The 25,591-nt window shown below is 39.4% G+C and overlaps 1 protein-coding gene across 14 annotated transcripts in view; it reads left to right on the top strand.

The window, feature by feature from the left end:
- EPB41L2 (erythrocyte membrane protein band 4.1 like 2) overlaps positions 1 to 25,591 on the top strand; it is a 209,009-nt gene that overhangs the window by 159,704 nt on the left and 23,714 nt on the right. For 7 of the 14 annotated variants that reach the window (XM_034669138.1, XM_034669140.1, XM_034669142.1 and 4 more), the window contains 9 exons: positions 2,219 to 2,391; positions 7,140 to 7,312; positions 11,908 to 11,970; positions 13,911 to 14,057; positions 15,388 to 15,489; positions 19,105 to 19,272; positions 21,251 to 21,304; positions 21,513 to 22,058; positions 23,888 to 24,010. In XM_034669138.1, the coding sequence (XP_034525029.1) occupies positions 2,219 to 2,391; positions 7,140 to 7,312; positions 11,908 to 11,970; positions 13,911 to 14,057; positions 15,388 to 15,489; positions 19,105 to 19,272; positions 21,251 to 21,304; positions 21,513 to 22,058; positions 23,888 to 24,010 (1,549 nt within the window). The remainder of the gene's footprint in view (positions 1 to 2,218; positions 2,392 to 7,139; positions 7,313 to 11,907; positions 11,971 to 13,910; positions 14,058 to 15,387; positions 15,490 to 19,104; positions 19,273 to 21,250; positions 21,305 to 21,512; positions 22,059 to 23,887; positions 24,011 to 25,591) is intronic. The other 7 variants (XM_034669145.1, XM_034669146.1, XM_034669147.1 and 4 more) reach the window with 7 other exon arrangements.

Genomic DNA, 25,591 nt, shown 5'->3' with positions numbered 1-25,591 from the left:
CTACTTCATGAATAGATGGTAAAGGTACATGTGATTTAGCTAACTTGTTTTTCAAGAATGAATATTTCTTGCTTTTTTTTTTTTTGGAGGGAGGGGAGAGAGAATGAGAGAGAGAAAGGGCAGAGGGAGAGAGAATCTTAAGCAAACTCCACGATCAGTGCAGAGCCTGATGTGGGGCTTGACCTCACAACCCTGAGACCATGACCTGAACTGAAATCAAGAGTCGGACACTTGACTGAGCCACTCAGGTGCCCCAACAATGAATATTTCTTTATTATTGCCATGATGAGCCTGCCATTGACCCTTTCTTTTCTATAGATCATTGCTTTCTTACAGAGCATTCTTAGATCCTCTTTAACTGGATTGCTAGGTAGGGAAACCCTGTCATATTCAATGAGAGAGAGTGTGCATGGTAAATGACCACATTTTTCACCCTGCTTCTCTTATGTATGATCAGGATGCTGAGATAGTTAATCTGTCTGTGCCTTAGTTTCCTCAACTGTTGGAGAAAAATAATTCAGAGCACAAATAAGAGTTCTGTTATGGCCTAAATTTCTCNTTGTTGTGCAGCAGATCTCCAGAGCTTACTCATCCTTGCCGAAGCTTTATGCCCAGTGACTAACACCTCCCCATTTCCCTCTCCTGCCAGCCCTGGTAACCACCATGCCAGTCTTTGAATCTATGACTTTGACTGTTCTAGCTTCCTCATGCAGGTGGGATTGTGTGCTACTTGTCTTTCTATGTCTGGCTNCATTCTTAGATCCTCTTTAACTGGATTGCTAGGTAGGGAAACCCTGTCATATTCAATGAGAGAGAGTGTGCATGGTAAATGACCACATTTTTCACCCTGCTTCTCTTATGTATGATCAGGATGCTGAGATATTTAATCTGTCTGTGCCTTAGTTTCCTCAACTGTTGGAGAAAAATAATTCAGAGCACAAATAAGAGTTCTGTTATGGCCTAAATTTCTAGCCTTCCAGCATTCTAATTTAAGAATATACAGCTTTTCCCAAAGTACAGTTTGAGGCACTGGCCATCATCAGAGTAGATTTTCTCAGCAGCATCATCTGTGTCTCCTTTGAGAATCTTTTGGTAGAAAATGGAAGTTTNCGGAAGTTTTCAAGAAAGTGTTCTGCTTCCTTACGTGACTAGATTACCGCTAAGAGGGCCAGAGAGTATTGGCTCTTCTTTCATCAGTTTAATCCCAAATCATTGTTTTTCTGGGTCAATATCATTGAGAATTTGATGGAAGATCGCCTCTTCTTATTATCACAGGTAGCTTTACCTCAACTAGAATCTGTTTTGTTGCTTTTTAGCAGAAGGTTTCTAAAACCAACCAACAAACAAAAAACACAACAGAGCTAAAGGTCTAAAAATACTTGAAATGGTAATGAACTCTTTAAGAAATCACTCCTTGGAGAATGAAGGGAAAAGTTTTGATGGAACTCATATTCTGGAATTGTCAACTAAAGCCGTCTTGTTTAATAAATGCTATAAGAGCTCCAAGGTTATCTTTTTTTGTTAAGACGTTTTGCCAACTCGTGATTAGACAGTGGAAGTGAGACAATTCCAGTTGTATGCCAGACAAGATGGGCTTATTTACTAAAAACATACTTTTGCATAAGTCTGAAAGTATTTGACATCAAGAAAGTTTGCCCTCATTTATCATGAACCCAGGGTGTAAGCAGTGGAATTGTGCTGGCAAGAAAGGATGTTAGTCAGCTCTACAGATCTCCTGTGTGCTATGTTCTTCATGGGAAAGCATCACTTGAAGGAATGGATTCCTGAGTTGGATGTTCTTTCCCAGGAGAAATAGACATAAATATTGAGAATTACTAATGGTAATGGATTGCCACTTGGCACTTATAGCTAGGAGCAAGAATTCAGACGTATGTGTTTATAGAAATGATTTAAGCTAATACAAATAAATAGCCTTTGATATACACTGAGAACAGCTGCTCTTGTGTTCAGGTTGAGGAAAACATATTACTCATGGATACATGACTGTGGATTTAGTCATCTTATCTCTATCCTAAAGCTCTGTATGTAGGAGGGTTTATAAATAATGTTCTTTTTCATTAGAAAGTTTAGGCAGCCTTTTGGTCTTTAAATTGAGTAATCTTAGTAAAATGGGATATTAAAATATAAAGTTTCAACGTTTTTTTAAAAAAGAAGATTCATAAAGGCTCCTATTTCGGGTCTTTATTTCTCCCTACAGGCTTGTGTCTCCAGAGCAGCCACCAAAGGCTAAGTTCCTGACGTTGGGGTCCAAATTCCGCTACAGTGGCCGCACCCAAGCCCAGACCCGTCAGGCAAGCACCCTCATTGACAGGCCAGCACCGCACTTCGAGCGCACCTCAAGCAAACGGGTCTCCAGGAGTCTAGATGGAGGTAAACAAACACCTTTATGATAGTTTGGATTCCTTAAATCTTTCTCTAATCCAGTGGGATCAGAACGTGTTGATGTAGTTAATGAGGTCCTCAAAAACATTCTAGAGGGATAGATATTTTTTCTGAGAAAATAAAATGGTGTTTCTTAAATTCACAAGAGAAGTTTTATAGTATTTTGCAGCTGTCATTTTGAACCTAAATTTTCTTTGTACTGTCAGTGTACGCAAATATTGAGCATTCTCGTAGATAATATGTTGGACAAACATTGTTACTGATCTGACTTAATTGTGATGTATTTTATGTGTCTTAATTTCTTGAACTTGTTAATTAATGGCAAAAGTGGAATTCCAAGGGTTTTGAAAGTATGATAACATAAGAACTTTTATTCAAAGGGACTTGAAGTGTTCTAATTTTTTTTTAAAGATTTATTTATTTATTTATTTATTTATTTATTTATTTATTTGACAGAGATACAGACAGCCAGTGAGAGAGGGAACACAAGCAGGGGGAGTGGGAGAGGAAGAAGCAGGCTCATAGCGGAGGAGCCTGATGTGGGGCTCNGGAGGGGGAGGGAGATATGTATAAATTTGTATATTGTTTTATTAGAATTAGCTACAAAATTATAGTTTTAAATATTTTACGTATGAAAATAAATTGATGTTCCTTCCCTTCATATATGTATCTTATTATCCTAGTTTTGGGTTAATAGCAGGTTTTCTGTAAAGGAGCTAAAGTTAATTTTATATTAGAATGCTTTATAAGAGACTTCATTTTACTTTCTTGATTGATGTAGATGACTTTCTCTCAGAAGTAGTTTTCCAACATTTTTTGCTTGATTAATCTCAAAACATATACAAAAATAGCAATATTAAATTTAAAAATTTGTTTCACTATTATTGATCACTGAGAACCTTTCTTGGTTGCTTCTTATTACTGACATTTTTCTGAAATATGAACTAGAACAACTTGTATTTTAAGTAGCTGAAACAGATATGCTAATAGATAAAAATGCATTCTCATATATACATATAGATGTATATATATAAAATTTGAGTTTTTGAGTATAGTTGATGTTACATCAGCTTCAGGTGTACGACATAGTGATTCAGCTTCCGTGTAAGGCTGTGTTACCACAAGTGAAGCTACCGTCCGTCACCATACAATACGATTACAGTATCATTGACCGTATTTTCTCTTCTGTATGTCTTATCTCCATGATTTCATTCTGTAACTGGAAGCCTGTGTCTCCCATTGCCCTTTGCTCATTTTGCCCATCCCTCGCCCCATTTCTCTCTGGCGACCATCAGTTCTCTGTGTTTATAGGTCTGATTCTAAAAATGCGCTCTCATTAATGAAGGATTGACACCCCTTGGCCTTGATCTATTTTTTCCGGAATAAACTTGGAAAACAGATCCAGGCAGACACACAGAGCTACGACCAGGGATTTGTTGGTGGGCATTTTGTGTATATATAGTGATTAAATCTTGATTCTGGAGAATCTTCCATATAATTTTGAGATGACAGATATGCAAGGGGTTCATAAACTGTGGTTCAAATAAATGTCCACATTTCCAAATGGAGTAATTTAAATTCAGTGAATTTTTAATGTATGATAGCTGTCAGTGTATCTTTTAGCTCATCAACAACTGAGCACTTTTTTCAAGTAAATGCGAAAGATGTGCCTGCTCATGGAAATATTTCACAAGCCTGGCCCCTCACCACAGAGAATTTATATAAACGCTGAATAACTGTAGTCAGTGTTGGTTAATGCCCTGAGAGAAGTCATTTCTCTTTGTGGAATACTGTCTGTTTCAGCCTTTGTTTTAAACTGTGAGGCTTTATAACTCTTGTATTGCAAATTCTAGAGTTTAGAAAGAGCAGTAAACCACTGTGTTTTGACATACATAAACACTGCTCAAGGAAACCCACCATCTTGTATGAGTGGTGAGTGCAGAGGGTTATAGTAGGTCTGTATCTGAAAACAATGATTTTTACAAGTAAAAGCAACAAACATGGCACAGTGATCCATTATTTTTCCTTTTGTGTTTTGGACACTGTAATTCATCAGATGGGCAAGTCATCAAAAGGATTATTGTGTTATTGTGAAAAATAGAAGGCTTTTCGTGCCAATACATGACCAGACAGCCAGTGAACTATTTGGTTAGGGATTATAGGCTTTTTCCCTCCCAAAGCAAAGCGAGGCTGGAACCTGGTACTGAACTTTATTTTCACCACCACTCCCCATCAATATACCTTTTCGTTGCTGTTGACATGTGTTGTATTTTCTTGTCCCTATTTAGTTTTTAAGTTAGGCCAGACTAATTCAGATTCATAAATATTCCTTACTTTAAGGTTTGACAAATTAAAATCTTCCAGAGCTTGCATGCAACCTAAAAATGAATGTGATATCTAAGATGGAGCATTAAAATAAGTCAGTCTAGAACAGCTTTTTTAGAACAGTAGGATTCCGAGATTAGAAATTCAAACCAAAAAGGAGTCAAGTCAGTCATTTAAGAGAACAGCCGAGACGCATTTGAGAGTGGGGGAGGCAGTGACGTCCTGAAAATGGAGAATATAATAAGCAGCCACCTGAGATTGGGTCATGGGAGAAGGAAGGCCCATCTGGGGAAGAACCATTTTGGTTGAGACTTGAAGGAGGAGGAGGAACTAGCCACGAGGAGAGCAGGAGGTAAAGCATTCCCAATAGCAGGAACAGCCGGTCTGAAGGTTATAAGATGAGGGAGAGCTTGACACATAGTCCAGGAACAGAAAGAAGGCTAGTTAGAGCTTTGTAAATGATGGGGAGAGGTAGGCTGGGGGCAGATCATGCAGGGCCTTGCAGGCCATGAGGAAGAATGTGGTTTTATTCTAGCGCTATTGAAGTGTGTGTGTGTTACACACGTACACACTTACACAAGCACGCAAGTGCATGGTATTACCTTTCTTAAAAAATCACTTGGTGCAATGTTGAGAATGATTGATAGGACAAGAGAGGAAGCAGGCAGACTGGTTAGGAATACTCCAGGTGAGAAGAATGGGGATCTTGCCTTGGATGATAGTAGCCATTTAGCCATTTGACACCATAAGCTTAGTGCCTGGGGCTTACAGGCTTCTCAGGGTTCTACAAGTGCGTAAGACCTAAAGTAAGACCTAAAAAAGCGTCTTATTCGCTTCCAAATGCAAAAACAACAACAACAACAACAAAACCCAAAACAAACAACCCACCCATCTCCCCCACACACTGAAATTAATAAGCATCTGAAAACATGCTTTGTCAACTTCATTATTTAACTTTAAATTTGATATTCATTAACATTTTGATATCCTTACTAGGTCAGAGTTTCCCATTTTGCAATTATTTCATTAGGTGTAATGGGTGCTTAGAAATCATAATCATAAATTAAAAGAGTTACTCATAGTCCTAGATTTTCCAAGGGAAAATTACTAAAATCTTCTCAAAAGTTAAAAATCCTGGAAAATATTTATACTTAATGTAAGATGTGAGTTCATTTGTGATTTTGGTGTGGGCTTTCAAAAGTGTGAGTCCTTAAGGACTGTCAAAGTCTTCAAATGGCCCGGGGTGGTAAAAATAGAGGAGGAAGAACTGGCCGCATTTAGATTCAGTTGGATTTGATGGTGTTGAGGGATGAAGAGCAGAGGCACCAAGGCTTCTGGCTTGGGTAACTGGTGCAAATATGAGTATGGTATCTGGCGAAAAAGGCAAGGCTGGGGAAGAAGGAAGGTTTGGACAGGGTATAGGAAGGGTGTGGGCCAAGAGGTTTCTTGTAACACACAGATTAGAGGTGCTTGATGCCTCTGCAGTTCAATATGGTGGATCGCACACATCCCTGCCCTCCAGGAGCTTGCCACCTAGATGCCTTTGTGTTTACTGCACTTCTGTGGGGGCATAGAACCAATGTCAGTCACCCTGTCAGTCAAGCACTTTTTATACAGGTGAAGTAACCTCCGTGGTTGCGGTCTTGGGGGAGAAGCTACAGGTGGACAGAGGATTTATCGCTGCTCCCCACTTGCATTTGTTGAAATGTGATGCGATCTTAGGTTGATCTGCCATATGACAGAAATTTCAACTACAAAACACGTTCCTGTTGCAAGAGGGATGAAGGAAATACATGAGAGCCAGGTTTGCTGGGTCGGGAGGGTATGTATGTATTAGATTTACTGTAGGTCAAGTTGAGGCATTCAGGGGGGAGGTTAGAAAAATGAAAACTGTTAAACATTGAAGTTAATTCTATAATATCGACCTTTACTGTCTTGTCACAGTTTTGAATGGTATTCAAATTAAAGATTCCTTTATGGAAAAATTCTAAAAACTTATTGAAGCAAGTCATTTTAATCTCTAGATAATTATCTGTTGCAGTAAATAGATTCAGAAATAAGTTCAGGCAAGGTTAAAGAGACCATAGAGAATTCAAATACTGCTTACTTTGGGATTCTGACATTATGCCCCATGTCTGTTTCAGCTGGTCTTAGAGCTCCTCCTACTGGCCAATCCCATGATCGGACTCTATATCCTTCAAAAATCGGATTTGAGGGCCTGGTGTAGTTTAATGGGTTAAAATTCAGAATATATTTAAAATTTGGTAAAAGTTTAAAAATGGGTTAGATATGTTGGTATCTCCAGAGCTCAAGCAATGTTCCTGTTAAATGTCTGCATGCTGCCTGTTTATCTGTGTAAGTTTGACCATTGAAATATCCTGAAGTAATCCCAAGTGACCCTTCTTTCCTAGCTCCAGTTGGTGTTGTCGATGAAAGTCTTAGGAAGGATTTTCCTGGTCCTGCTGGGGAGATTTCAGCATACGGCCCCGAAGTTGTCAGTACTGCCATGGTACAAGACGGGGATGGCAGAAGGGACCTCAGAAGCCCAGCTAAAGCCCCACATGTGCAATTCATTGAAGGAAAGGTATGGTAAATTAGTAGAAAATGTGATTTTAAATGTGTACTTAGACTAGAGGCTGTTCCATTTATTGTTTCAGAACTCAGGTATGATTTAAAATTAGTCAGTGTATGTTCTCTGTTGATATAAATTCCCAATATGTAGGCTCCTACTGGTTTGAACAGGATCTCTAACATTTTTCTGATTGTTGTTCAAAGCAAAATATTTCAATGTAAATTATATTAATGCAACAAGTAATTTAGTGACCTAAAATTTTTGACTGTCTTCAAAATCATCCTTTTTAGTTAAATCCCTATATTATAAGAGCTATGTGATTTGAAATTTATATTTATTTTGTCTTTATGAGAAATGTTATTTTTCATTAATCTCTGACTGATGAAGAAGAAATTCTTAAGCAAAGGATGATTGTTTTGTAAATAGTGAATGAGAAGATGGTGTGTTGCTTATCTCCTTATTTGGGGCAGACACCGTAGTGAATGGAGAAGTAACTTATACTGTGTTTTCAAATACGTCTCGATTTTATGATACCTTTTTACCTTGGGCAAGTAAAGTCACTTGGGGATAGATTTGAAGAGGCTTTGAGTTCATCGGATCTCTCTTCTGTATCTGCACAAAGCACCTTTTTTTTACGTAACATTGGAAGTGAACACAAGAAGGAAATGAAATTCTGCTATAGATTCATAATTTCTCTAAATTTTAACTTTTGAAAAATGTAAAGACCTGCAACATGAATTTATGAAGAACCTACTAGATGAAAGGGCTGCCAGTGGGTCAGCATAGAGCAGGGCTCGGAGACCATGCTGGCCCTTAACACCCCAAGGACTTGGCCATCAAGTCCTCTGAACACCTTTGTTAAAGAATTTGTGACTATCATACCAAAAAGAATTATTTGGTTGAAAATCATTCAGCTAAAAATAACAGAAATCATGGCCAACAAGATATCCTTCAACTATTGAAAAGTCAGAATCTTTTATAATTACACTCATGAGAACCCCAGGAGAGTGACTGCTTACATCTGAAACACAAGAGCTCAGCCTTTCAGAGTCTCCTTACCATTTTGCCTAGTTAATTTGATACATGCAGTTATTTTTAAAAAGTTACTTTAAATTCCAAAGGAAATTCTGCTTATCTTCAGCAAATGACTGGGTGCGCTGGTCTTTTTGCTAATGCTTTGAATGCTTGTCAGCCAGGTTTGAAAGTAAGAATGTTATTTGAGTTTCATTGGATCTGTTTGCAACCAGTCAGAAAATAATAATTAAATCCATCTATACCTATAAATTTTACGTGATAAAAGTAGTCCAGTTTTTCTCTTTAAAAGTGGATCATTAAATTCATGTTCTAACTGTGCTGTGTTAATAACAGTCCCTATTTGCGAGTACAAGTTTTCACTAACTGCCCATTTCTTCTTCTCTTTCTCTCTTGCCTGTGTTTCTCCTTTGACTGTATCTGTATTGTTGTGTGATTTCACATCCAATCATGGGTTTGCTCTCGAGAATAGTCTGTTTCCATGTGCCCACCCTCACCGCTCATTCGCTGTGTTTCATCTCTTTCCCCAAACCTTTTGCCAGTCCCTGAAGTGGACTTGCTTTCAGACATTTCAGAGGAAGACCCCTTTGGGGAGGCCGACCAGATCACACTAGACAGCTTAGAGCTCCCTTCTACCGGTGAGCCGTCAGAGCAGGGGGACAGTGACGTCACCACCCTTGACTCTGTCTCGGGTCCTGTTGCAGCCCCTCCTCAGCCTGACTGTCCTCCCACCCATGAGAAGCCTCAAAAAGAGGCTGACCACAAGGGTTCTGAATTTGGGTCCTTTTCCTTCCGTTTCTGCAAATGCTTCCCACCTAGCTTCCCCTCCCTTCTCGATGAAGATGGGTATCTCACCTTCCCCAGCCTCCCCAAGGTCTGGGTCTCCTTCCTCCCTGCCGACGTCCAGCACTACCTTCCTATTACCTCCCCTTCCTTCCTTCCTTCCCTCATTCTCATCTTTGGACTACTTCTCTCTGCTTCTCAGTCAGTGCCTTTTTCTCTCACCTTTTCCCTTCCTCTGGCTCTATCCCTCTGCTATCTGGAGGCTAAAGCCACTTCCTTCAATGTTTTTTATGACTGTGACTTGAATGACAAAACAGAGGAAGAGGAAGCCATTGCTGGCACTCCTGCATAAGCTTTAATTTGTGGGTCAACAAAACTGCATCTTCCTAATGTAGAGTGTAAACATGTGCATAAATTTCACCACTGATTACCCTCAAAATAGTATGATCCACACATTTTCACATACATGGTGTTTTAGTGCATGAGAAATACATGTAAATAAGTACTTCCCCGTCACTGATGTTCATGGACCAGGTCCACACATTCGAAGTTGAGAGCAAAGTTATGGATTATTTTGTAAATATCCAGACCATACTAGGTCTTCAAAACAAAACAAGACAAAAAATAACAGGAAACCTGTGTTGCCCTTAACAAACCATATTGGGTCTGTTTGTTTTGCAGACAAATATCAATGCTATCAATGCTGTTCCTTTAGAATGGAAACTTGTTCCAATATAGAACTTAGGAAGCAGTGGACATAACGGTAATTGATGTGTATTAGTAGAACTCCTTAGTATCGTTCTTTCTCGTCAGAAAGCCAAGCTCGTTCTCGCATTTCTGAGGACGCATCTGTAACCTTTACTCCTGACATTTATAGGTCTAATCTCAGAAATTCCTTTTCTCCTTGTTACTGTAGCATTTGGGAACCAGATGAATTTCAGGTAGTTTTTTTGTTTGTTTGTTTTTTGTTTTTTAACTCTAATCATGTAGTTTTATGAAAGAGTCACTGTCAGATATTGTAAGGAAGATACTAATCTATCTTTTAAGAAATACATATGAAAAATGAAACACAGCTGTTTGAAAATTTAGACTGTTTGCCGTAAGGGTGGGCTACTTAGTGTCCTTTTAAGATCAGGTGTGCAGTTTGAGGATTTTTACCCCTGGATAGGGCTACCTCTGCACTACAAGGCTGGTGCTAACATGTGCGGGACATTTTTGTTTGGCTAAGTGTGGTCTGGTGACTTAGGTTCTCATCCTGTGGGTACTGGCCATAGAGAAAAATCACAATTGAGAGCAAACCTTAAGAAAAATGTAAGGATGATGCTATGATTAGGCATACTGGGAGAAACCACTATACCTAAAGATTATCTGAAGACTGCCAAACACTGGCATTTTAGAGAATTAAGTATTGACCAAGGAATTGGAACATGAGCCTTAACACATTGTCGGATAGCTCTTATTTTTCCCTTCTGATAAAAAGATACTCTGAGCTCCCTGCCCACCTCAAAAATATTTGGTTAAAGGGAAAAAAAGGCATTTTGAACTCTCAGATTTAACCCTATCATTCCAGTAAAGAAGAAAAGGAATATATATGATTCTGCTATAAATTAACATGTGAAGGTTACATTATTGTCTTTTGGTCTCAGAATCATTATTTTTCTTTCTTGTTCTTCTTTTCCTTGAGTCAGTAGTTATCAGGATTTATGCGGGTTTTTAGAAAATTTATTGAAGTATAATTAACATACAGCGTTACGTTAGTTTCAGGTATATAACATAATGATGCGACAATTCTATAATCTGTCACCATATGACATTATTAGAATATTATTGATTATATTCCCTATGCTGTGCTTTTCATCTCCATGAGTTAGTTTTTAATTTACAGGTTTTTTTCCTTCTTTTGGGTCATCGGATACGGAGAATTATCCAACTATGAGAAACTATTCTTAAAGAATTTTATGAAAGAAAAGTGGTTATAAAATATGAGTACTTTTAAATACAATTTTAACATGCAAGTAGCAAAATAAACCAATTTTCGTCCCAAGGAAAGAAATCTGTTAAAAACCTGAATTTTAGGGTGATTATTTGTCTCTGATGTAAAATTTGGTTTTCGCTTTACATCATTCTATTTTGCCCCCGTCCCTAGTTGATTTAGACCTTTCACATTAGGACAGATGGAATTATGCCATTTTTACACTCTCCTATTTTTATTTCTGAGTAAAAACATTCAAAAACAGCACATACTCTAGGGACTGAGAAAGAGTGAAGCTTCCATTCTCCATTCCACCTTTGCAAAGGATTCCTTCCGCCATTTGTGCGACACTGTAGGTGAAGAAAGACCAAAGTGGCTTTATGTTCTGCATCTTCTGGGGGCCAAACAGTAAAGGTTGGTAACTCTAGTTCACCATTTCAGTTCAAATACAACGTCTTTGCCTCCATGGGCAGAATTCCCACTGCTGCTGCCCTTCTTTCTGGCCATTGGCTGCATGACTTTCAGGTGAAGCTGGAAGAAGAGGAGACACGCCGGAGGGGGTGGATATTTATTCCTCCCCAGTTAGATACCTGGTGGCTGCCGCCTGCCATGATTACTGTGTGCGCGCGGGGTGGGGTAATGCACTTCTGGGGTCGATATGTGAGTTTTGCTTGTTGTGGCTTTTAGGTTCTTAAGATTTGTATTTCTCTCAAATTTTAATGTCTTGGACTGTCCAACTCGGGGTTGTTTCTGGTGCTTGCTGATTGATGCACTTATGTTTATTTGCCTTTTCCCCCCTGTGTGTGATTTAATTTCACAGAAAAATTCCTTGAGAGTAGAAGGGGATAATATTTATGTCAGACATAGCAATTTAATGTTGGAGGTTTGTATAATTTAAGAAAACAACTCTGTCCTAATGGCTGCCAGGCTGCTGTGGACGGGAGGTCACGCACCGGCTGGCTGGCAACTTCCTTCAAGCACATTGCATGAACTGCATGGGGGACAGTTCCACTTGGAGTGCATGTTAACTGTCCGACTTTGTTCTTTTAAAGTGGCTTAGGTAGGAATATGTCTACTAGAAGTTCTCAAAGTGACAACTGGGAAGAACAAAAATGTTCAGTCAAATGAGTAAAATTTTTATCTATTACTCTCGAAGTTCTACAGGTAAATTTGTTCTCTCCTAATGGGTTATCTCTGCGGTATAGAATCTGAAGTAACATCCCATCCTTAATATATACTCACCAGAACAGATATTTGTTGGTTAGGCTTTAAATGGCTTTAGATCCATGTTCACAATCTTGGGGAGGAAAGTTGCTTCAATCCATGCAATGAGGAATGTGGTCCACTTAAAGTAATTACCTTTGAAAAAATGTTGATTAGTGGGATTGCTTGGATTAAAAAGAAAGTGAAAAAGAAAGGAAAAAAAAAAAAACAACCAACCAATCAGGTGTGTAAAATATATTCCCCATGTCACACGAGAACAGTTTTTGTTTTTGTTTTCCCCCTTCTTTTATGGTAGTAAAATGGTGATGTTTTCAGTGGAGAACTGCAATTCTCAGTAATCTGACTAATCTGGTTGCTTTTGGCAGCTTTGATAACTATTGGAAATGTATTTTGCATAACTAAACTAAAATGCTCTACAGTGTAATATGTAACCTTGCTTTGAACAAATGCAAGAAATGTGCCTGATCTCAAGCCACAGTCATTTTCCCATGCCATGCAAAGTGTGTCAGATTGTCTTGAGTTTTTGCAAGTGACTATAGAAGCTCCTAGAGGGGCTACTATGCTTGTGCATGAATGTGGAAGATCTAATTTTATCAGATGCATGACCTGTTCCTCTGGGAGTGGGATGAAAGCTATAATCCGCAAGTGGCCCTGTGATTTTGAAATGTAAGAAAATATTTAAAATTCACTTAAAACTGTTTCCTGAACATTTATTACCTTTTATTCCCACAAATACTACTTATCAGGGCCAACCTAAAAATTTCCACAAATACCATTTGTCAAGGCCCTATTCCAGTGAAAATTGACCTGGTAGTTTTTCTCGTATCTTTGTCTTGTAGAAGGACCATTTGGTATGTGGGGTGGCTGGGCCTCACAACTGTGCTTGGAAAGTACATGAAACCAGTACACGAGGTTCCCTCTTTTATAGAGAGGCCAAACAGAAGGAGCCTCTGGAAGCCAGTATTTCATTCCTTAAGGATTCCTTAAGGAGTTCATATTCCATTGCTGGAATTTCCTGGAAAAAGTCAACCCTTGGTTTTCTCTCTCTCTCTCTCTCTCCCCCTCCCTCCCCTACCTCCCTCTCTCTGATGATCTTGGTCTGGCTTCCCCACCAGGCCAAATGTGCTTCTGGGTACCTTTCTCTCTTTTTACTTCATTTACTATGTTCACAGAATGCAGCTGTAGTAATAGCCTTAATGAGAAAGGTAAATTTGCAGGAGCAAAGTCATAGGCTGCATTTTAAATCCACTTACCAGAAAGAAGATTATTAGCCATTTTGAGTACTAGTGATTCCATGGCTTCCTTCTAATAATATAAATAATTATTTCTTAAAAAAATTCTAACCAGAAGATACCAGAACCTTTTAAAATGGGAATCATAAAAAACACGCATTGGCTCTATTTTCAAATTTTGATGAACTACTTCTATTCATAGGTGATAATATGGCTTTTGAGACTTGGCATTTTTCTTGCTTTACTATGTTTTTTTTTAATTGTAAGTTTCCTTTGTCTTATTTTTTGGTTTTTTATTTTTGTCCTGCTGGGATTTTTTTTTTTTTCCTTTTGGATTTCCACCCTTTATTACGTTACATATTGCTAGGACCTCGATAAGGCCCAGGAGGACATACTGAGACATCAGGCTAGCATTAGTGAACTCAAGCGCAATTTTATGGAATCCACACCTGAGCCGCGCCCTAATGAATGGGAAAAACGACGTATCACACCTCTGTCCCTACAGACACAAGGGGTATGTGAATAGCTGTTTGTTGGCTATATGTCTCGCTCCAGCTCTTCAGTAAAACTCAGGTTGCTAATCTATTATGTTGAGTCTCAGGTTAGAAAATGTTCCCTTCTTTTAATGTAATTGCTAACAACTTTTTAAATACTAAATATTAACAATGTAATACTTATTGACATAGTTCTTAGTAAATTGTGTGAGTTTCAAAATACTTTCAGAAGTTGCAGAATAATTTCACTCTTTTACTCAAGTAAATTAGTAGCAATGAAATGTTCTGTAGGGTGATTTAGAAACTGATATTGTCTTGTATTTAATAAGGTTTTCAGTTATGGACTACTGAAATGATAGAGTTTACTTGATAATTAAATAATAGTTAAAGGGATGTAGGAATATAGATCATATGTATAATGGTTTAAGGTAATTACTGTGAGGATAATGAGTTAAACTTAGCTTTGAAAACTAATGAGCCCTGTTGAAAATTTGCAGAATGTTATGCAACTTAATACTGAAACTTCTTAGTGAAATGTAGACTACTGTTTTAAAAGGATTTTTAACCATAACATCTCTCCGAACTCATTCTTTTTCTTTCCATGGCTAATTTCTTCCCACCACCAACGTAAGTGTTGCCTTTCGAGGATATTCTCAATCTCTTTCTCCATTCATTCTCATCTACATCTCTTCTTTTCTGATGTTCCAAACTCTTATCAACCAAGAATTTTCATGGACTCATTTATCATACTTGAGGACATAATGACCATACTCTATTAAATATGCTGTTTTAAAAGCGTATGAACGTGTTACCCGACAATTTCATCTTTCCCCTTTTCCTTACAGCCCTCTCTTCCCCTGAAGCTCATCATCTCTTTCGTCTGGCTTGAACGTTACCAAATGTGTATGCACTTGAGTTAGTCTCATGCTATTTTTATTCACTTTTTCTTAAAAAGGCAAAGCTGTTAGTTGCTTTAAATTTGTAAGTTTGTGATAGTGAAAGGAAAATAGCTCTTTGAGAACAGAAGCAAAACTAATTGCTGAACTGAGAGAACAGCGGATGACAACATTAAGATCGAAAACACCAGGGTCTTATGAAGTTGCATACAGCTTATATTCTTATTTTCAGATTTTCTGAAGATATTAATGTCCCTGTGTCAGCAGTCAGCTCTAGAGGGTTGTGTTTTCTGGAGAAACCATGTCTAATGACGTGTTAAGATCTTGTCCTCCCTTTATGTGCTGCTTGCTCCGGTTCGTTCTGCCGACCCACACAGTTGTTTTATGTTTGTGTTGCTACAGATGTAACGTACTTGTCTTATTTGTTGATTCTGTCTATTGTTTGAAACAATAGAGGAAAGGAGACCATCTTTTCAAGGCTATTGTATCCACGAAGGAGAAGCATCACATGGCAGCAACACGGACAGTTGAAGAGAAAGTCCAGGAGGCGGACAAGGTGTTCACCTTGCATCCTTGGATCTGCTCTTGCTTTTCCCCCTTTTCCTTGTATTTCTGTCCACAGCCATAGGATACTCCTTTTTTTCTTATGTAGTAACCTAAAATTGTGTCAGTAATTTTTGGGGCACTTAAAAAATTAAATTTCCTTATTTAGAGACATAGGATCATTAGTGAGAAATAGCATATTGCAGGAGGGTCGTATTTGAAAATCCACAAATTGAAATGCAGACATATCAACCAATTTACGTGAAAAATGACCCCAAATTTTGATGTATGTGACTGACAGTTGGGAAACTGTGATCTCCTATGAAAATGCACCATTAGTACAACGCTCGTGTGCACACTGTGGCTGTGTTACAATCACGAATTATGTATGACGTAGATCAGCTGTTTTCTAATTACATTTGGAAACCTTAGGAATTTTCATTTTTAAGATATTTTTAGTGGGAGAAAAGATTCTATGTGTCACAGCAGCCCCTGAGATCTCTGTGCTCCCTGCATATATGAAATATCTGATATTACTTGGGAAGTTAGCTTTCCATTGCTTTTACATCCCTATTCTTCTGTTTCTTCTAATTTTGCTTACCTGCTGACTGGCCTGTTATTTGCTGGGACTAGAGTCCTTAGGGTCCAGTGGGGGAGATAGCAGACATGTTAATTAGTAATTAGAAAATTTAGGGTACTAAGGAATAAGGGTTAAGAAGATGAACTACAGTGTCCTGTTAGAAGGTGATTGGGAAGGCGGCTTTCCCTCTGTGCTCAGGAAAGAGGTGGCATTGGAGTTGAGACTTTACTATGAAGAGAAGGAGACAGACATGAAGATTCTTCCATGTGTAAAGAAGAGGAAATACGACAGCCCCAAGACAGGAACTAGTTCAAGGATCTGAAAGTCCAAACGACAAGGGCTTAGGAAAAGTCGAAGAGGTTAGAAGGTCCACTCTGGATCTTAAAAACCAGACTAACACTTTGGAATTCTATCGTCAGAGTGATGGGAAGCCATTGGAGAGCTTCACGCTGGGTAATGACCTAGTCCCACGTGTTGGACAGAGATCTCTCTGGTGCTGGATGAGGAATGGGTCCTCAGGGATGTGAATTAGAGCAGAAATCAGTGATAAGGAAAACGTGTATCTGTTCCAGAAAGTCTGGTTTTGTTAATCAGTAGACAGTGGCATTCATCGGAACATACAGTGGGGTAGCAGAGGCGGCAGGGTAACTGGAAGATGAAGTCTTGCCCTAAAGGAATTGGAGGTGTAGCTGAGATGAAATATTTCCAGAGCACCGCAAATGAGAAAGATAATGTCATAAAGCTAAACCAAGTGGCATATTTATATACTTTAAAGGTTAGCCTGAAATCCAAAGCCTGTCAGACTGTGTGTAAAATGACTTTAATATCGTATGCTTTGAAATATTATGTAGTTTTGAAAATTTATCCTCCAGAAGCAAGTCACATGGCAGCATTTGATCAATTTAAAATGATGTCATTTTACTTTGCAATAGGAGACCTTGGAATTTTGGGGAAGATGTTGAAAATTATCATTTTCCAGGCGATGACAGCCTGGATGACGTTTAGAATCGTTCAATAGAAACCATATACAATAGAAATCATTCACTCATTGTCGTAGAAGTTACATTAAGATCCTGTTATGTGACATTTAAATCTGGAATTGACCTCCTGTTACACTCCTAAATGGTTCATCTGTATTTGAAGTTGTGCTTTTTTCTTGTTCTTTTCCTCTCCAGTATCTGTAGGAAGATATATTCTTACCTGGCATGTATGTGGATTGTTGTAACTGCAGTCACACATCCATTCACCCATTCACCCAACATTTATGGACCCCTTACATCATAACCCCTGCCTCCCCTCCAATAACCTTTCACTACTATTAGTTGAAAGTGTGTGAGCAGTTAAGTCTACTGGAGTGTTTTGACTTTTAACGGAATATCTTTTAAATTTGTCTTTGCTGCATCTTCATTTTACTACTGATTTTGTAGGGTTTCTTTATTACCTTTAAATTGTAATCCTTAATGAATGTAAAATAAAAAGTTATGCATGGGAGTCTAATTTGATCAAAGTTTCCAAATTTCTATAATACGGGTTTTATAGATTAAAACTCAACAACCCCCAAGATCGAGAGTCCCAAGCTCCTCCAGCTGAGCCAACCAGACTCCTCAAAACAGGAGTAGTTCTTGTTTAAATACACCGAACTTTCAGAATGGCTTCAGCATGAATATGATTTTGAGAGAAAATTGGAAACCGAGTCATTTAACGTAATACATTTACATTTAGTAAATAACTATTGTGTGTTCTCTTTTGTAAGAATTATGACATACTTGTATTCTCATGAGTCTAGTAGAGATTACATAGACTGTGGCTGCAAAGTATTTTTGAAGATGTTTTATTGAATAATTAAATGCATGGCACTTACTTGAACTCCCCAGCGCTCTCTTACTGGGAAAGACCCACTTTCCACCCACCTGACCCAGAGGCATGGTGTGATTATGGAGATTGTAAATAAGCTGAATTAACCCAGAAGATGATTTTTCCCTCCTGAATATTGCAACTGCTTCTGCCCCTCACTCATCTCATCGTCCCTACTCCTCACCCCCTTTCGTGTCCTGTTTCAAGGGGCATCTCGGAAATGCCATTCATTTATTCATTCATCTTTAAGCTGTCTGAGCACTAGGGTTTTTTAGGAAGTATTCTTACACAATTTTGACATTCGCTTTATGGCGACTCTTTACTGTTGACATTACAGGTACCTGGGACAGTCCCTGGCTTTCCTGCTGTGCCCTCAGGCGGGTTAGGTACTGTTGTTTCAGGGCCAGAAACGTGAACATGGACTTTGCCCTCATGGTTTTTCACGGACGGATGATTTTCAGATTGCTCACTTGAGTTTTCACTTCTGAGTTTGTCTTCCTACTGAGAATTTTTTTCTTTACCTGTTTCTTATCGAACAGAGAAAAGAACTGTTTCTTCCCCCCACGGCATATTTAGCATGTCTGAGGGAACATCTGTGGGTTGCCGTCAGAGCGCTCGTCATACAGACGTTCAAGTGGTATGGAGAATGGAGGAGGCCGGAGAAGCTGGAATAGATAGGGAGGGCCATATACAAAATATGGACTATGAAGTGGACCTCAGAGAACTGACGAAATTGGCAAGGCCCAGTGTGCCGAGGGAAGGGCATTGGAGGCAGGAGGGTGGGGTCACTCAGGCTCTTACAGAGAGAGAAGCGTGGCAAGAGTAGAGGCCCCTGAGGAGACCATTAGGTGCAGAAAGAAGCTGAAACCGAGTAGCTCCTTCAGGAACATGTGAAATAATGCTTGATGTGTGGGTGGATCAGTTTGTAAATAAAGCTTCAGTGATAAACTAAGGCATTTTTTTAGCTGGTTCCCGGAGGTTAGAACTGTCAGATTCTCAAGGAGAGTTGGAAAGCTGGCATTTAGGCCAAACGCCACAGACGCCTGCTAGAATCTTTCAAACTGCTCGCCTTTCTCTCAGTTTATGCTGTTCTGTGATTCTTTCTTGTGTAACCTTTCCTTTCTTTCAATAGGTCACTGCTGTCTGTTCTGACTCATTGTTAACTCTTTGCTCTTCCTTTTCTGACTTCTCTAGAGCCTAGAAGAGGAGATAACGTCCATTTTGTTTAGTGAAAAGGGCTTTTCTGATAGCTTGAGAGCCACCTTCACCTCAGCCACCACATGGACAGCAGAGGGCACTGTTGTGAACTGTAATGCACCTCCTGAAAAGCTTTCCTCCTCGCCCTTCTCACAGTTGCCTGAGGTGCATTTCACTTTGTTTCCCCTGTTTTCAGAAGCCACATAGGATTTTTTTTTTTTTTTGGAATATTTAGGAACCCCTCTCTCCAGTGCTTTCATTGGCAAAATTAACTCTTCCTGGGAGAAACATTCAAGAAACAATGACTGAATTTGGACATGAGGGAAAACTACAGATTGGATGTTTCTCCTGCTGCTTTTGGTCCCCTGCCACAAAATCTGCCAAATTCAGAGAATCATCTAAAGCAGTAAGGCCCAGAGTCTGAGTGGTTGTGGGAAAGGAAGCCCTCACTCTAAGGCAAACGAAGTATGTTTGGCAGAAAAGTTTTTAAAGCCTAAATGTCTTTCAGGCATCTCCTGATGACTGCTTATTTTTAAAATTCTGCTTATGTGAACAATACAAAGTGCCTGCTGTTTCTTGGAATGACCCTTAGGGATTCCCTGAACTTGGGCAGAGCCCATCTGGCCACTTAGGGTTAAGTAATAATAACTGACTGGAGTAATAATGATGGGATGTCTGCTTTAGAAATGTTCTGACCACTGGCTATCTTTATTTATAAAGAAGTTTATAGTTAAATGTTACTCATCAAAATAGTCTCAGAGTTTTCCAGTTTAATCTTGGAAACCTCTGGGTTTTCAATAAAAACTGGAAGGATCTCCTTCTTGTACTGCTGTACACGGTACTAATTTCGAGCCCTGAAAACATGGCCTTACCTAAGAATAACAGCACGCATCAGAGAGAGTGAGTACATGTTGACGGGTGCTGTCAGAAGTGTATCCTTTTAGGGCTTTTGGCTCACGGTTGTCCACGTCACTGGTGCAGATAAGTGGGGGTTGCTGCTGTCTGATGCAGGCCCCAGCTCTAGCCCATGTAGTCTTGGCAGCCCCGCCACAGGCTCGGTTTCTGGCCGCAGGGTTCAGAGGCACACTGCCCCGCTCCCTTCGCATGGAGTTACCTTCTTGCAAAGCAGGGCTACTACCTACTAGCAGAGTTATCTTCCAGTGAGATCACAGGCTCTAATGTCACCCAAATTATAAAAGGTTGGCGAGGCTTCATTTTTATCAGTGTAAAGTCATCCCTCCCCTCCTTTCAAAAGAAGTTTAAGGAAAATCGTAAGCTTTAAAAACTCCTTTGCAAGGAAGTTTCTGTATTGGTTATCAATAGCAAAGCATAATAACTTATATTACTAATATATTTGGTCAACAGGTATTTGTTAAACGGTTAGGTACTGTACTACTTGAGTAAATTTACTCCCAAGAAGTAGATGTCTGCGGGGCGGGGTGGGGAGCAGGAATAAACATCTCAGATAATAAACGTGGTTCATTTCAGTCTCCAAAGATGCTAGTTGAAGGAGCTAAATTCTAGAAGAAAGCACTTGGAGCTATCATGGACGTCTACCCTAATGTTAAAAAAATTCCCTTTTGCCAATCTGTAATATAGCTTGGGATGTTAATAACCATTTCTGAAACAACATTTTTGTGTTAATAGCTATCTGAGACTAAGTATAATTTTGCCAATTACAGATGTTTTTTAAATGAGCCAGCAGAAAATAAAGGTGCCATCTCATTAATGCTATATTCACTTAGGAATCAGGGTTTCAGGCCAGGCTTTATAGTCTGATTAATATCAAAACTGTTCATTGGATAGGTTTTAAAAGTTTTGCAATTTTGACTTTAATCAGTAAGCTTTGGTATAATTCCATTTTTTCCCCCTACCCTTTCAACTAAATTAGGAGACCTGATAGGTAGAACTATAATGAAAGCATTTTATGTCATTGGGAGGGTGCTGGCTATTTTGTGTTTTTGTTTCCTTTCGTAAACTTTTTGCATTTTGTCTGGATTGTCCTCCATGTGACCTTGAGCAAAGATTTTTGTAGATGTTGATTCTTGCTGTCCTGTCTTCGCAGTGTCAGATGTTTGTTTTGGTGGGTGTTGAGGTGTAAAACTTTATTGATTTGTGTCCTCGGTTGCTTTTTGTTTCGCAGAAACGCGCTCCCGAGTCAGAAGGGCCTTGCATTGGAGCCAGTGATGCTGTTAAGGTTCTCCCCTTTTCCATGTTAACACCATTGCCTGATGTTTCTGACCCCCTCCCGTTCTCCCTTGCTTCCCTTTCAGTCCGCCATCCTAATCATCTTTGTTTTTCTCCATGACATGAACCTACCATCATTGGTTAACTTTGGTTTCTGTCGGGTTTTTTTTATTTATTCATGTATTTTTGTTTTCCCTCATCCATTTTTTTTTGTGCAGAGTTCACATGAGACTCTGAATGTAGTGGAGGAGAAGAAGCAGGCAGAGGTTGGGAAAGACGAAAGAGTAATCACAGAAGAAATGAACGGTAAAGAGCTATCACCTGGGAGTGGTCCTGGGGAGATGCGTAAGGCGGAGCCTCTGACCCAGAAAGACTCCACCTCCCTGTCTTCTGAGAGCAGCAGCAGCAGTGAGAGCGAGGAGGAAGACGCGGGCGAGTACCGGCCCCACCACCGTGGGACCGAGGGCACCATAAGGGAAGAACAGGAGGAGGAAGAAGCCGGCCGAGCAGCCAAGGTAGTAGAGAGAGAGCACCCAGTGCCAGGAGCCAGCCCAGGCAGACAAGCAGGTGCCAGTGTAAGCACAGTAGAAACAGAGATCCAGGAAAATGTAGTTGCCCCAAAGATACCTGCAGAGAAGAGTGTAAACGAAGGCGCTATTAAGCAAGACATGAGCGAAGAAACAGAGGACGAGCAACATAAAGTTAACGGAGAGGTGTCTCATGTTGACATTGATGTTTTGCCACAAATTATTTGTTGTTCAGAGGTAAATGGGAGACCCAAGCGGGAGCTAAACTCTAGAGCTGTTTCTCAGGTGGAGAACACCTGCCTGCCTTCTCCTGTCCTCCCGATCCTCCTCCGGCTTTTTCTACGAGATTCTGCTCTTTCTCTCTCCTGGGAGGAAGGGGGAAAGCACTGCTCTGTAGATTTTTCCGCCAGCTCCGTTCATGGTTTCTGGCTTCTTTACTGCACCTGGATCCACCTGACAGAGTAAACTTGCCCTCAGCAGCCACGCCATTTTTTTCCCTTCTTGTTTCACACTTAAATTTTTCTTTGCATGTTTTGGATGTTTTCAGCTGTTTGTTTTTAGTTGCACTGCTTCCTTGTGCTAAATGCCTTTTTTCGTTGGTTTAATGAGAAAATTGTATCTGTATTGTTGACAAACGGACAGTGTGAGTGTGTGCGTGTGGCTGTTACCATGACTGGCCTTGACTTTTTGGCTGATTCTCCCTTCAGCTTTAGATGTTTAGAAATGGCAGCTGGTTCTGATTACCGTGGTGCTCAGAGTCCAGCATCCGGCAGTGATGAAAACATATTTCTCGAATACCACTGTGATTGCTGTTTTTAGATTCCAGAGAGCATACGGATCGGTTAAGAGCATTTTCTTTCCTTGTGAGCGGCCAAAGGCTAGCCTGTTTGATAGGAGGACACTATTCTCATTCTGTCCTCCATCAATTCTGGATGATTTGCAAGTTGATCATCTGTTTTCTGAATTATCTACATTGGATAGGAGTCTTTAACTTTTTCTCTTCAAGAAAGAGAACTCTCCTGGTCACGAGGTGCGGGTGTCTCTGAATTAGGAGGCAAAGTTATGCTGAGGGAGGGTTTACCTCCATGGGACTTTCTTGATTCTAAAATTAAATCCCCACGATGTAGGCATTATGCTAATATTTGCTCTCTTTGATGGGCTGGAAAATCTTGAAGTGACTTTGTCTTGAAATAATTAAATGGATTTTTATTAGATTACATTTTAAACTTCCTGTTTCACTTCAGAGAAGACGTCTCAGGAGTCTTTGAACGCTCTGAACTATTATTTTCTGCGTTTAACATATGGTTGTTCCTCTTTAAATAATTACACTTGGGAATTTTCTCTCAAAGTGCTGTAGTATTTTGGTAGTAATATGGTCTGGTGTTGTATTAAACCTACAGGCTCAGCAGACTACAATGCTAACAGGCCGTGACCCTGTTCTTAATGTTTTCATTGTTCAGAGACTTAATTGCAATGTTGGTGGAATAACTCTAGATGTAATATTTTAACTTCTGTAACACAGAAGAAACACTGCAAGTTTTAGACAAGCATAATTGAAAAAAATCATACTTGAAGATATTCTTAAAGTAGAATCTTTTTGTCGGTAGGGCGGAAGAATCTTTTCAGGAGAAAAGCTTAGTCTCCCAGGCTGAGGGGCCAATTAAAGACCATGAGCCCTCACAGAAACCACATGGTTCTTTAAACCGTGGTAAAAATTGAGGCAGGTCACTTCACATAGTTCATTCCGTTCTGTTTTCTTTTCCATTTTGTTATAACTTGCCCCAAAGCTAAAGTTTATATATCACTGTGGACACCACATTTGACATGTGATTGGGACCATGGTAATTTGAAGTAATGCCGTAACTGAGGGAGCCGTTACGTTAGCTTATTCTTCATACATATGATATTTGAAGGAAAGTGTTTTTCTTTTGTGTCTTTTATTTACCTTTACCCTTGTGCATGAGTGTGTGTTTGGATAGATTTTTTACAATTATTTTTGAAGGCGCCATTAAACACTTTGACTTCATGACCTCTAGAATTTATTTTTCCCTTCCTTTCCGCCTCAGCCACCAGTGGTAAAAACAGAGATGGTAACAATTTCTGATGCCTCACAAAGGACAGAAATCTCCACCAAGGAAGTCCCTATTGTCCAAACTGAGACCAAAACCATCACATATGAGTCTCCACAGGTACAAAAACTCTAGATTTGGACTATTTGAGTTCTGTTTTTTACTTTGCGTCTGTTTTTATGTGTCTTCTAGTTTACGTGTTTCTGACCTTGATGTAGCTTTCCATATCTCGGCGTCCTAACCGAACTTCAAGCTGCTATAGTGCTGCTTCGATTCCACAGAGAGCTGCAGTCAAGTTGGCGGCCCGGGCATTCGGGGTGGGCGGGGAGCATACACAGGATTATTTAGGACAGGCAGTAGCAATCTTATCCATGTCATAAGTCGTTCTGGGCATTTCGATATACACTCGGGAATCAGATCATCTTACAAAGTTTATTGGATCTGATGTAATTTGTGGATTAGTAACATTTAGGCTCCTCTCCTCCCCTCCCCCGCCAAACTCCATGCAGATAGATCCAGTCAACTCACTCCTGCTTGCTGTGTACACACACACACACACACACACACACATACATACATATATCTGTGCTGCTTCTTCACGTGGGATTGTTTTATGAAGACATGTTGTCGATCTTATGCAAATATACCGTGTCAAAATAATTATCAGATTTGTGTGTTTAATTTAGACATTGATTTAGATATTATTCAGACACTGATTCTGTAAAGATTTGAAATAAGCATTAAGGGTAATAAAAAAGGGAAAGCATTCATTATTTCAAAATAGAACTGTTTAGAAATTTATACACCAATTTTCTCAACTGAGAAATTTACTGTTCCGTGGTAGGATTGTACCATGGTGGCAGATGGCAGATTATTGACCTCTCTAAAAATCTTTTTTAAAAGGTTTAACGTGGGTATGTTTAAATACTCCTCAGAATTATTTTAGACATGCTATCCACATACGTGCACAGACGCGCATAAACAAACACAGGTTTCTTATGAATGGGTGTGGTGGGAGAGAATGTTCTTGTGTGTCTGTAGTATAGGAAGTGCCCTAGGAAAGAAATACAGGTGCATGACTCAAACTTAGAGAAATTTCCCTGTAACTTAGTCCAAACGGCTTTCTGATTATTTCCTTGTGTTAATGTCAGGAAATGGGAGACGAGTATCTTTGGTGATCTTCACATATACTCAGGCTATTAATTTGTTTCCTGTTTCCCCTGGTAAACTCTAGAACTTCCTGCCTTTTTTAGTATCAAAGCAAACAAGTCAAAACCTATTTAGATATATGCATGGGATTTATATATGATATAGGTAGAGAGCACATGCATGCATAAGTGTTAACATCTATATACCCATATATATGCTCATAACAAACTATTACAGGAACAATGTTATTTAAAAAAATCTAGAGATAAGCAAATTACCAAATCATGCAGGTTTAGTCTATCCTAGTCAGGTTCTGTGGCTTCGTAAATGAGAAAACGTTTATCTGTTTTTACCGCCTGTGCTTAAAAAAACAATGAGCTCGGCACTTTTGGTCACTGTGGAAACTTCTCTGTCTGGTTCTCTAGTTTCTTTTTCTAGCTTCTGCAAAAGGCCTTCAGTCCAATTGTCTCATGACCCTTGCAGCCCTCAGTCCCGTTTTCTACTTGATTCTTCCTTTTTTTCTCCCTCCCGGGGGGTTTGCTTCTCTACGTG

Source organism: Ailuropoda melanoleuca, chromosome 10 (assembly GCF_002007445.2).
Source record: "Ailuropoda melanoleuca isolate Jingjing chromosome 10, ASM200744v2, whole genome shotgun sequence".
Taxonomy (NCBI): domain Eukaryota; kingdom Metazoa; phylum Chordata; class Mammalia; order Carnivora; family Ursidae; genus Ailuropoda; species Ailuropoda melanoleuca.
This window is presented reverse-complemented; position numbering and strand designations above follow the sequence as displayed.